The following is a 13,532-nucleotide window of genomic DNA, read 5'->3' on the forward strand; positions in this document are numbered from 1 at the left end:
AATCAGAACACTAAAGAAAATAGAAATAAAGCTGCTTCAATTTCAAAAAATGAGTTGGGTTTTTATTGGTATCTTTATTCCTCAATCCTCATGATATTTTTTTTTTTCTATTTCTAAGTCATTGGAACATCTGTATGACAATTCTGCAGCCCTTTGTACAAGTTATGTGATCTGTGATGCATATTAATTAATAACATTCACATAATATTACATGAGTTGAGCTAGTGATAGGCCTACCGATAAGTTTGTGCGAGTGAATTTCAACATTCTAGTTTGACCTTAACTATATGCCTAGTCTACTTTATTGAATGTCAATATACAGTAAGCTACAATTGACCATGTCAATTAAAAAGACAACTTATCTGTATTATAAAATGTGCTTTTGCAATCTGTCCTCATTCACAATTTCACATCCATTCACACAGTCCTCTACTGTCCTCTAGTGGCAGTATGGTGCAAGAATCTTCATCTGCTGAGGTTGTTCTTCCCATCAATCAACACAGGTTAATGTTATGAACCATAATAACCTACTGTTCAAACATCACAGTCACAAATTAAGTTAAAGTCCAGCTCACTCAAAATTATCCAGACCACATAACGGAGAGCTCTGTTGTGCTAAAAAATAGTCAGTTGTCGCGTGTCTATGTGTCAGTTAGATTGGGATGTAGCATTCATTTCCTAAAACGTTTGGGAACTGCTGCTGAGTATCAGGTTGTTTAAATTAGCACCTTTGACTGTGAGCTTTTTGAAAAGTTAGTGTGCAGACTTCTATTCTTCTTTGTTTATATTATAGTTAAAAGGATCTCAATTGAAACAAACTTTCTTGGGTGTATCCTTTTAGTTGACCTTGTACCAGTGGCAGTGAACTAGCTGTAGGCTACTGGCATGAAACTGTACCCTCTCCTATGCAAACCTCTAATAAATTATTCAATCAATCAATCAAGCACCTCTGGAAATAGCCTGATGCCAATAAAAGCAAACAAACTGAAAATCTGTTTCCTTCAAAAATTCATTACACTGGTTTTGGTCATAACAGCATAGACAGAATTCATGTCTCAATGAATTGAGTAGCCTACAAAAGGATCCCAATGTAAACAAGCCAGTGCTTTCTTGGGTTTAAATCATATTAGTAGACCTTCTATCTATGTGAACTGTAGGCCTACTGTCCTATTCTTTTCCTATGCGAACTGCTAATAAAGTATTCTATCAATCAAATAAATCAAAGAGTGACAACAGTTAAAGTAAACGAAAAAATATAATAAGAAGACAAAAAGGGGGCACCCGGATTTGAACCGGGGACCTCTTGATCTGCAGTCAAATGCTCTACCACTGAGCTATACCCCCGATGGAGGGACTCGGGACGTTCAGCCGTATTTAACATTAACTACGATACGGTGTGATATAATATGTGACAAATATATATATATTTTTTTTTATCATTTAATATGTCTACAACATGATCAATATCAAATGTGTTACATCTTGTTGTATTTATTATATTATATTTTATTTGTATTTATTATGTACTGCGTCAGACCCTTAGACCAGACCGGACATTACGTCACAAATACGTCAAATAAACAAATACATTGCTTTTATTTTTATTTTGTAATAAAACCATATAATTAAAACATACCAAAGAAGACACGTGTTACACCTAGTACGATACGAACAATATCATATCTATTTATTTTATATATTTAGTTGTAAATCAGTCAGAGAGAGTGTTTTTTACTGGTGATTCAGTCAGAGTGTATGAAAGGGTGCGCTCGTTTTATTGTCCACGACATTGCAAGCGGCGCGAAGGCCAGCGGACCTTGGTCCTGCTCTTCGCCCCCGAGCGCCGCAGGCGCGAGTGGCCGCGAAGAGCGGGCCAGGGCCGCGCGGCCGGCGGAGCGCCGCGCGAGTTACGAAGCCGTGGTGAATGCAATCGTTATATTTATGCCCAGGCCGTAAGGCCTGGGCAAGCCCACGATAAACGCCCGCGCAGTCCGGTGCGCATTTCCGAACGCACCCTTTCCCCACACTCGGACTGAAACACCAGTAAAAAACACCATCCCAAATCAGTCACGTCGGATACATTACGTCACACAGCCGCGCCGGAAGTTCAAAATATCGAAAGCAAAGCATCAAACAACATGGTAGGTTTAATAGATCTATTTTAACACTGTTTTTTGTGATATAAAAAACACAATTAACCATGTTTACATAGGTCATAGTACAGAGTATATATACATCTATATATTATTTTGCGGGTTATGGTATGTTTTTGAAAAATGCGGACGTGTGCTTGCTGCTGTGTACCGTCCTTCGGGATGTTATAAATATGATTAGTCACTTGTTAGCCGTGTTGCTAATGCTAACGCTAATAGAGAATCTTATTATAATTGGTTAAACCAAATCCTTATAACTGTCGATTACAAAACGATGCAACGTGTTTACAAACGTGATCTATAACATGGATTCATTGTGTAAATTATTCAGTGTTTGGCAGTTAGCTGAGCTGTTGCTAAGCGTCTAGCTCTGAACTACATTTCCCAGCAATTAACTTCAAACTATCATCTTAAATTTGAACTCTTGTGTAGGCTACAAATAAACACTGATTTGACAGTGTGGAGGTGTTTGGTATCTTGACAAAATCTAGATCACAACAATATCTTGTCTGTGGCACATCAACATACTAGCCGCAAATTGCAACACTAGATTTTTTTTATACTCGGATGAATCTAGGGTTGCAATACCTCCCATAGGGATCCAATGCATGAAAACAGTTTTTTGCTATCTGATTGTATTAAACGACTTCAAACTCACCAATATTGTGGCTCTATAGAAAGCTTGGAATTTACTCTTGCTATCTGCAAAGTGTTTGTTTCTGAAAAATCCACCGTTGAATTGTTATCATTTTATTTTCTGTCAAGAAATTCAGTTCGGGTGATTATTTTTTCTAAGTGCTGGAGTTTGGAAGCGCTTGTGGGAAGTCACTCAGCAGTCCTGTGTACCAGCTGGTTCTAAATGTCACATAGCCTAATGCAGGAGGCAGCGGGACATGGCGTTATAGACGAGCGCTTCCGAAGTTCAAGACTTAGAAAAAAAACATGTCTTCTCGGATTTCTTGACAGAAAATAAAATCATGGACTGCTGAGTGACTTCCCACAAGCGCTTCCAAACTCCAGCACTTAGAAAAAATAATCACCCGAACTGAATTTCTTGACAGAAAATAAAATGATAACAATTCTACGGTGGATTTTTCAGAAACAAACACTTTGCAGATAGCAAGAGTAAATTCCAAGCTTTCCATAGAGCCACGATATTGGTGAGTTTGAAGTCGTTTAATACAATCAGATAGCAAAAAACTGTTTTCATACATTGGATCCCTATGGGAGGTATTGCAACCCTAGATTCATCCGAGTATAAAAAAATCTAGTGTTGCAATTTGCGGCTATCAACATACTATACAGCACAACAGATTAGTTACTTTAAACAACGATTTAAATGGTGAGTACTTATGTGTCCATATACATATGACGTGTCGTACACATATCTTCTTCTTAACTCTTATTGCCTTCCTTCCGAAACGTAAAATCACCGGGTATGACAGATGTTCTTATCCCCTTTCTTGATTCACTAATTTGCAAAAACCCTTAATAATATTTCGGAATATTCTTCCCCCATATATTCCACAACTGGGCCCCAAACTAAGAAGAACCCTTTCACGTCTCCCTGGAGTACGTGTGTGAGTCATTCTAGTGTGAGCAGGACATTATGGAGCCAACTTTAGACCCAATCAATTCCTAATTGGTGATAATGTTTCTTTCTTTCTCCTCAGGAATCTCTCGGTCTCCGCTCTCAGCTGAAGGACAGCGTGCCAGTCACTGGATTCGGTCCACAGGGTGCTTACGGTGTTCAGGACACACTGCGTTGCGGGTGAGACGTTAGCACATAGCAGTGTTGATTTTGACTGAATTGTTATTTTGTTTTTAGTCATAGTCATTGGGAAGAGCAGTGGTGGAAAAAGTACTCTCATATTTGACTTAAGAAAAAGTAATACTGCAATATAGAAGTACTCTATTACAAGTAGATGTCCAGAATTCAAAATTTACTTGAGTAAAAGTACGAAAGTGCTGGCATGAAATTGTACTTAAAAGTACCAAAAGTAAAAGTGCAAAAATGTTTGAAAATAGCAGATCTACAAGCGCAGACGTGTTGCGCTTGTAGATCGGCAATTTTCAAATAGCCAAGGTATAGAATAGGACTAAAGTGGTTCATGTATGTTTTATAACATTACAATTTATTTCTGTAAAGTAACTAGTGACTAAAGTTTTCAAATAAATTTAGTGGATTAAAAGTACAACATTTGGATCTGAGATGTAGTGGAGTAAAAGTATTAGAAATTGGAAATACTCAAGTACAAATACCTCAAAATTGTACTTAAGCACGGTACTCAAGTAAATGTACTTAGTTACTTTACACCACTGGACATCATCAGCACATAGCAGTGTTGATGTTGATTTAATTTTTTTCATAAGTCATAGGGAAGGCTTAGTCTGTGAGAGCAAGGGAACTGACCTGTTGCCTTCGTTTGTCTCTGTGTCATCCAGGTTCACCAGTGTAAAGAATGAACTCCTTACCTCTCACCCGCTAGAGCTGTTAGAGAACAACGTAAGTATTCTCACCATTGATGTCTGTCTCATCACTAAGGTGCCGTTCACACCACACCGTTTTCTAGAGAAAACTGCAAAATAAAATGTCAGATGTGCCGTCCATTTAGACGACAACAGTGTTTTCATGGGTTGAAAACGCAACAAAGTGAAACCTCCTTCCGGAGTGGAAATCTTTGAAAACGTTCTGTGTTTCCATGTAAACAGGCAATTACAGGGAATCCGCAAAATGTGTGATGTCATCATGGCTGACGTCGGCTCACGTTGCAAAGCCGAGAGCCGTGGAGCCTGAGAGATATGTAAACAACAGTTGTGTTTAGAACGGGACGTGCGTCACGCACTCTCACACGGCATGCACACTACAGCGTCTCCGTGTGAATGCAGAGTAAAAAATAGAAAAGCAACAGGATTTTGTCATTTTCTCTAGAGACAGTTGTCGACTAAACGTGGCTTAAATCTAACCCTCAACTCCCAGTCTAACAATAGTGTTTGGGCTTTTTCCCTGTTTTATGGCTCAGGTTTGTCACCCCTTGTCAGCCCCATGTTGCAAATTCCAGTAGAGTGCAGAGAGATTCACTTGGTCAGAATAGATATTTATATGCATCAGAGGCATAGGAGGTAAGGCGGCCGCATGGGAATTGGAACGTTCCCAGTTTGATCCCGGGTTCCCCCTGTGTTACTGTGAAGTGTCCTTGAGCAAGACATTGGGGAATTTAAGGAACTCGTTTCTACTACGGCAACGCGAGACGGGACTACGGCTGCTATGACGCAATCGCTGTTGCGGTCCACATTGTTAAGCAAAGAGCCGTCGGCGATGGGGTCCCACCTCTTTAACTGAAGGCTTTGGTTCCCATGGTGACGTGTCAATGCAGCAGGCATGGTAGGCGCAACGTGGAAAGGGACCTACTGGCGTAGTACAGACGGCTGCTACGGCGGCAGGTGATCTATTGAGCGCTGATCATTTCCGGTTGCCGTTGTCATCTGCCGTCGCCGTACTAAGCTTAAATAGCCTATTGCTCCCGCTGGTGCCATGCATGGTTTCCTCTGCCATTGGTGAGAGAATGGGTGAATGTAATGCAGGTCTTTTTGCATTTTGTCTTAACATTATTTATTCACTTGAAAGTACTAATTGAAAAACTTACCGTAGGACCCCAATTTGGAACATTACGCCATATACTGTGCAAATTCACCAAAAGATGAATGGCAACTTGGCCAGACTTTACATATTACGTGCTCACTTAAAATTCACAGTCGACTGAATACTGCAGTTATTATTGGTGCTTTTTACTTAGAAGATTTGGGCCTTTATTTTAAAATGGGCATGATTGCAAAATGTTGTTGTATTGAACTATCTTTTTTATTTGCATTTATTTTTGTTCCAGTTTCAGCAGAACCAAGACAAGTTGAATTTTGCCACGGTTCGAAACATCCAGGGTCTTCATGCTCCAATGAAGCTGAAAATGGAGTACAAGGCAGCCAGACAGGTAATGCCTAAATACATCATCTGATGGAATTTTAAATTAGTAAACCAGCTCCTTAGCCTTGTGGTTAGAGTTGTCCGCCAAGAGATTGGGGTTCAACCCCTGGCAGGGTCTATAAAAATTGCGATTTACAAGCTTACATCCGTCATAAACGCAGCACGTTGTGAGCTTGTAGATCGCCTATTTATATACTGTAGTGTTCAAGTGGTTAACTTTTCCAATGTATGAGATTCACAGAAAAAGGAACACTCAAACACGTCAAGTGGAATGCATGTATGGCAGTCTCATCTTCACTTATTGTTGTGTGTGTGTGTGTGTGTGTGTGTGTGTGTGTGTGTGTGTGTGTGTGTGTGTGTGTGTGTGTGTGTGTGTGTGTGTGTGTGTGTGTGTGTGTGTGTGTGTGTGTGTGTGTGTGTGTGTGTGTGTGTGTGTGTGTGTGTCTCTAAAGATCCAGCGGCTGCCATTCTTGCAGAGTTCCAACCTGGCTCTGGACACACTCCGAGGGTCTGATGAGACCATTGGTTTTGAGGACATCTTAAACGGTGAGTTTGGCAATTTTGTTAGTGTTGTCTGACTGAGCTACGCGTGTGGTTTGCTCAGTCGGTAATCAAAATAGCACTGGCCTTTTTGGACCACAAGGTTCCCGGGGTTTGATCCGGCACTGCCAACTCGCACAGCTTGGGTGCGATAAATACTGGGGGCTGATGGTGGTAGGTGTTGCGCTCCATCTCAGCAGTCCATCTCCCACAGCTCTAGTGCTGTCCCCGGATCCCACTTTGAGAACCAATGCTCTAGTGCATTGAAAATGGAATAAGCATGCTCGTTCTCTGCCAATAAACTGAAATCAAAAACATACAGTAAAAATGAAATAAATAACGAATGTAAATGTCAAAACTTTATTAACCTTGGTTAGGGTTCATAACTAAGTACATTTACTTAAGTGCAGTTTTGAGGTATTTGAATTTTACTTGGGTATTTCCAATTTTCAATACTTTTACTTCTACTCCACTACACCTCAGTTCTAAATATTGTACTTTTACTCCACTACATTTATTTGAAAACGTTAGTTACTAGTTACTTTGTAGATTTTGATTATTGCAAAACATACATTAACTACTTCAGCCCTGTATATACTGTATTTAGGCCATTTGCAAATAGGCAATCTACAAGCTCACAATGTGTCACGATGCAGCACATTGTGAGCTTGTAGATATGCTATTTTCAAAAGGTTTTTATGCATTTGAAAACTTGAAATGGGACATTCTGCACAATGCTTTTACTTTTACGTTTGGTTACTCGAGTACATTTTGAATTCTGGACTTTTACTTCTGCAATGTTCTACATTGCAGTATTTATACTTTTACTTGAGTACAACATTTGAGTACTTTTTCCACCACTGGTTAATGCCATTCTGATATTCTGGCGTCTGCTTTTCATTTGTCTCGGCAGATCCTGCGATGAGCGAGGTGATGGGAGACCCACACAGAATGACAGAGTACAAGCTGGGCCTGTTTTGAAAGAGGAGCCACACAGACATCATTTGTCTACTAGTTGAGTTTAGTTTAGGTTCCTTAAGGTTTTCACTAAATTGTCTCTTGACTTGTTCAATTCCTGTCGGTCAGTCAGTGGCAGGAATCCTGTTTGCATGTGACATACTGTTGGCGCTCCACTTCCCAACTATTGAAAAGCTCTCAGTTACTGACTTTAGCTGGTTCTTTTTGGTCATCTACTTTTGGCAGGCATGTTGAGCTTTATCAACACTGCTGTGAGACAGACATCATTCCATGCTGCATTGTTATGCTTGGATTACCTTTGAAGTTTATAATAAATTGAATACAAATCCTAATTGTATGGAATCTGCATCTGTGTAGCTGCAGCCCATGTGATGTGTCACATTTTGGATGCTTAATGTATTGTGATATCAGCCTAGTCAATTAACAAATGGTCTTGGCATCAATCAATCCTACGGCCTAGATTAATTGAACCATATTCTGAGTAGGTCCAGAATAATTAAAAGCAGCATTACTTAACTTTCATGTCCTACCTGGGATTTCTATCCCCGGTTCCCCACAGTGACACATCTTATACAGTGATTTGCTGCCATTTGCGGATTTCTGCTAAAGAAAATAAAAAAATACTCCATTCCCATTGAAATGCTTTGACAGAATCTGCCCTCTTAGGTGGAAGTGCGGTGTGACCTAGACATGCAGGATGATTTTAGCTTTCTGTTTTGTACATGTTCTACTATCTACCGCTAGATGGCAGTAAAATGCCTTAAATGTTGTGTGGAGCATACTATAACAGCCCACGAAAAGGTTACATGTGTACATTACATAATACAAGGTGGTTTGAAGGAATCATAACTTTTTTACAGTTCTTACTAGATGCAGGGTCATGGAATTCCAGGAAATATTTTGATATTAGAAAAACAGTTTCCCAGGCCTGGAAAAGGTTTGTAATTAATCAAATGTTTTGGATGATAGCAAAAATACCAACAGTATTGTTGCTTTTGAGCTTTTGAGCTTGTATCTACAAGCTCAAAAGATGTCGCACGTTTTCAAGCTTGTGGATCTGCTACTTTTGATGCTTTTGTGTGACAATGTAGTATTATCAAGTAGGGTGTTAATTTACGCAAAAACAAAGTTTAAATATGTTATGTAGAAAAGGTTTCTGCAATTTTTTTCAGAAAAAAAATAGTTATTTTTTCTCCTCCCCAACATTACGTGAAAGATGTAACATGGTAAAATGCAGTGCTACGTGATACGTCGTTAGTTAGATCTGTTCTTTTTTCTCGTGACAGCAGTCTCAGTATTTAATATGATGACCAGGCAGTGGTTCTTGGTGGAGACAAGGTGAAAGGTTACGAAATGGGGTTCCTGTCCTAAATGGGACTATCCTGTTCTTCTGCTATGAATAGAAGTGCCAATTTTCTTTTTCTTAAAAAGAAAAAAAAAGGGAAAAGACTGCTGGCACTGAGATGGCCACAATACAAAGTGTTGTTTTCATGACTCATGTACAGTAAGCCTTTCATATGCCATCTGTCTGCTTTTCCACCAGGCCAGTTTTGCACGTGCATAGGGATCATAGGCCGTGCCATGTTGCCCTTCCCCTCTTAACCCTACCTTCCCTGTTCTTTGGTGAAAATAACTGTGTTCTGAAAATCACCTTTGATGCTGCCATCTGTTAATGGCAAAGCAACAGACAAAAAATTACAATTTAGGCATTTAGCAGACACTCTTAATTCAGAGCGACTTAGAATGAACAAGGACAGCATGAGGTAATACATCAAATGCATAGAAATAGTAAACTAGGAATGTAGGTAAACCAAGAACCTATTATCAGTCTAACAGTAGAATAACCAACATATAAGTAATCAGCACATTGAATCTATACACACACTATAGGATGCCAGGTCAACAATGACCTGGCAACAGTCTACATAACATGCTAACTAACTAAACTCTTTATCCTGAACCCCCTGGGACATGGGAATGATCACATGGCACCATATTCTTGCCAATAAAGCTGAGGTCTCTATGGCACCATATTCTTGCCAATAAAGCTGAGGTCTCCTCTTCTTTAAGAATGGCCCTTGCAAGTCACAATACTGGCAACCGAGCACAACCGAGTCACAGCAGATATGACCAAAGAAAACAAGATGGGAAAAAAAGAAACAATCGGGCTACTATGCGTGCCTCATACCTACGTCACACTAGCCTAGGATCAATACCAGTTTCAGGTGTCTGATCCGGTCTAGAGCGGAAATAACTTAGCGTTATGAACAAAAGAGGAGCGATCTGAGCACTCAAAAAAGTTTAAAAAAGGAGGAGAGCGGACGTAAAAACTGGGTACTTTATTATAACATGGTAAAAAGAGCCAACATGTTTCGACCTCTCTGGGTCTTCATCAGGGCATATATGAACTTAGCGTCATGTTGTAGTCATCAGGTGGACAGGCGACCAGAACCACTGAAAGGAACCACCGGTGCTGTGAACCTCCAAAATGTTTCAAAATTGTTTAAATTGGTATAATCGTTTTGTTTCTTAATAGGTATAATAATAGTTTGGTATGTTCATCTTTTATTCTAACTCGCAGCGTTAGCATTATTACCGAAATAACGTCATGTCATGTTGTAGTCATCAGGCGGCCGCAAACAGCAAACCGGTCTAGCCCACGCCTAAACCGGATCTCACAGGCCAGTTTAGAATGAATAACTAGGCTTTCCTCCGAGGTGGAAAGTCTGTTGATGCGAGGTTAAATCGCACGGCCGATCTGACCGATATGCCCACATATGGAGATCTCTGTATCTGCAGTCTGACCCTTTTATGCCCATAAATGGAGATGGAATGCAGATCTCTATCTGTCAGTCCTTGAACCCTTTATGCTCATATATGGAGATCTTTGATCTATCCTCATAGTGACGGCCCGCCTATTAACCAATTTCAATATAGGATATGCAATTTTAAAAGCTTAACTTTTAAATGTGATGAGCACCTCCAGGAATTTGAACTCTCTGACCCCCTCCATGGCAGCTCCCCCGATCTGGATGGGAGAGGCATCTCTGGGAGGCCTCCTGTTGTCAAGGATTAGCTCTTTTGTTTTGCCAACATTGAGAGCCAGGTTGTTCTCCTGGCGCTATTGTGCCAGGTTCTCCACTTCTCTCCTGTAGGCTGTCTCATCATCCATTGTGATCAAGCCTATGGTTCACTGTGGTGTTGTCTGCAACCTTGACCACTTGATTGGAGCTGAACAGAGCCACGCAGTCTTGGGTGTACAGGGAGTAGAGAAGGGCTCAAAACGCATCCCTGAGGGGCTCCTGTGCTGAGGGTCAGGGGGAAGAAGTCATTGTTTGCATCCGCACCACCTGACATTGTTCTGTCAGGAAGTCGATTGATTGAATACTTTATTAGCAGTTCGCATAGGAAAGGCACAAGAGCGTACAGTTCAGATACAAGGTCTACTAATGGGATTTAAACCCAATAAAGCACTATGGCTTGTTTATTGGGGTCCTTTGTACTCATTTCATTGAATTAAATGACAGACAAATATAATGATATATGCAAAACATATAACAGTCAGAAATCAGAAAAATTTAAAAAGCACTTTCAGTTTTGGTGGAGGAGACAGGTTTTCCTCCAATCAGTATAAAGTGGGGCCTTCCTCCAATCATGGCCGAGTGGGGGCAGGCCTTATGCGCACAAATGCCCCCGTTGTCCAGTTTCCCAATCAGAAACCAGCAGCCCTCATAGCATAGAGTGGAGACTATAAGCCTATCGCTTTTACACTTTGTTGCGGTCAAAACTTTGTAGACTACATCCATGCCTTCGCTGTCCCACATAAGCCACCACAATCTCATAAATCATGTTTCGAGGTGAGCATTCGGCACAACTGCCAATCAAACAGGGGAATTTCTGCCTAATAAAGTAGGAAAATGATCCTATATGTTATTTTTGGGCGGAGTTGTCCTTTAAATGAAATCACTTACCCTACTGTACCTTTAATTCCGTTGGTAGGGCCTTACACATTTTTACGGCATAGCAGGAGAACACAATTAACCCTTTGAGCCGAATCTGGGTTGAACGTTATTAGTGGAGCTGCCTCTGGTGTTGTGATTGAGGACGTCTCTGACGTTTTGGAAGTAGTTTGACAGGTACATGGATATCTTAGTGGTGTAGAGTATCTTGTAGACCAGGCCCATTGCAAGTTGCTGTAGGCCTACTCTGTCACCTACCCTGAGCTTGTGTGGATCCAGGATCCAGCTGCAAAGGCTTGAGTTTAGACCCAGCCTCTTTAGCTTGGATTCTAGTTTGAGGGGGATTATTATGGTATTGAACACTGAGCTGTAGTCTACGAACGGCATTCTCACATTCTCGTTGCCCAACTATAACACACTATATCACTATCAGATGATCAAGGGGATGGGACAGGGATGCGTGTATTCTCATCCATGCAGCGAGATGGAAAAGAGAAACATTTTTAAATTTAAAAACTTAAAGTGCTGATCCGTCCTTATCGAGCCTGACAACCAAAGTCACTCCGGCAGCCTCCTCCCCAACCAAATCTCCCTGCCAATAAAAAAAACAATCAGAGCATGGAGGAAAGGCCTGCAGCGACCAGCACACAACCTCCACATCCTCCTCCTGAGGAGAGAGAGGACCCGGAGGGAGAGGAGAGGAGAGGAGAGAGCGGGGGAGTGGTGGGGGTGAGAGAGAGAAGAGAGAACAGTCAGGAGGTGCCAAAAAGTAACGGGGTGAATGGAGGGTTGAAGAGGAGTAAAAAGAAAACAAAAGTTGAAGTCACGCTCCATGAAAGCTCTTCAAGGACACAGAGAAACTTCATCGGAGGGAAACAACTCACCGAGAGTTCCTGTGGCATTTCTATTCGGTACACATTGGGTATGGGGCAAATCAATGCTTTGCCTCATTCAAATCGGTTCCAATAGAGGAGGAATATGATGTGTGTATTCTCGAGGTTCTAGATAAACCGCAAAGCCGTCTAAGACATACAGAGATGTGTATATACTCCAGACTTTTGCTGAGTAGGCAAAAGAGATGTTTGTTCTTTATTTATTTTTTATTGCAAGATTCTCAAGTCACAATCTCAAGGCACACCATGTATTCATAAAGAAAATAGCTGATCTCCTAGCTGAATATTTTTAGGGTATAGAATGTGCGTCTGTATTGGGGAAATAAGTGCTGATATAGTAAATTAAATGAAAATTAATAATTCATAACCTTTTGTCTAGTTCAGTGGTTTCCAACCAGTAACTCTTGAGAGTGTAAAATTACGGGTCCATTTGGTTTCACTTTACACTCTTAAGAGTTAAATTATTGTTAAACATCTGATTACTTAATTCATTTACAAGAAGTCTGGCCTACCTGTGCGCCAGCAGAACGCGCCATGAGGCAATTATGCAATTAGGGATATCCGAAACCTAAAGCCCAATGCACATGAATGGCAAAAGTGACATCATTCTTCCTTGGAGGAATGGCATTATGGATATCTGAAATGACATGTGTGGATAGGAGGAATGTCATTGTAGATATCCGAAACGTTAAAGCGGAAGACCACCTATTTTCAGTATTTAACTATGTCATTAATATGTAGTTGTCTGGAAATAAATAAAAAGTTCCACCCCTTCTTTGCCTAGAACTGGAGGATTTATTTGGGGGTTTGTCTTGCAAAGTACACCGGTGTGATGTCATCACAGTGTACTTTGCAATACAAACCGCAAAATCAACCACCGGTAGTTCAATATTGAAAATGGGTGGTTTTTCCCTTCAATTTTGACTAGGAAGAACTGAATTATAGATATCTTGAATAGATATCCAGTCTAGCTATTAAATGTTAAAACGGCTTGCCATACATCACCAGTGCCTCAGCAGTGTTTGAG

At 40.6% G+C, this 13,532-nt stretch overlaps 1 protein-coding gene across 1 annotated transcript; it reads left to right on the forward strand.

The window, feature by feature from the left end:
• Positions 1-2,097: 2,097 nt before the first annotated feature.
• pomp (proteasome maturation protein) lies at positions 2,098-8,293 on the forward strand. The gene is made up of 6 exons (XM_080752222.1): positions 2,098-2,141; positions 3,827-3,924; positions 4,599-4,659; positions 6,041-6,142; positions 6,588-6,681; positions 7,589-8,293. The coding sequence occupies exons 1-6, from the start codon at positions 2,139-2,141 to the stop codon at positions 7,654-7,656; spliced, it is 426 nt and encodes a 141-aa protein (XP_080608348.1). The 5' UTR covers positions 2,098-2,138; the 3' UTR covers positions 7,657-8,293.
• Positions 8,294-13,532: the final 5,239 nt, after the last annotated feature.

Source organism: Nannobrachium achirus (genome assembly GCF_963921795.1).
Source record: "Nannobrachium achirus genome assembly, chromosome: 21".
NCBI lineage: Eukaryota > Metazoa > Chordata > Actinopteri > Myctophiformes > Myctophidae > Nannobrachium > Nannobrachium achirus.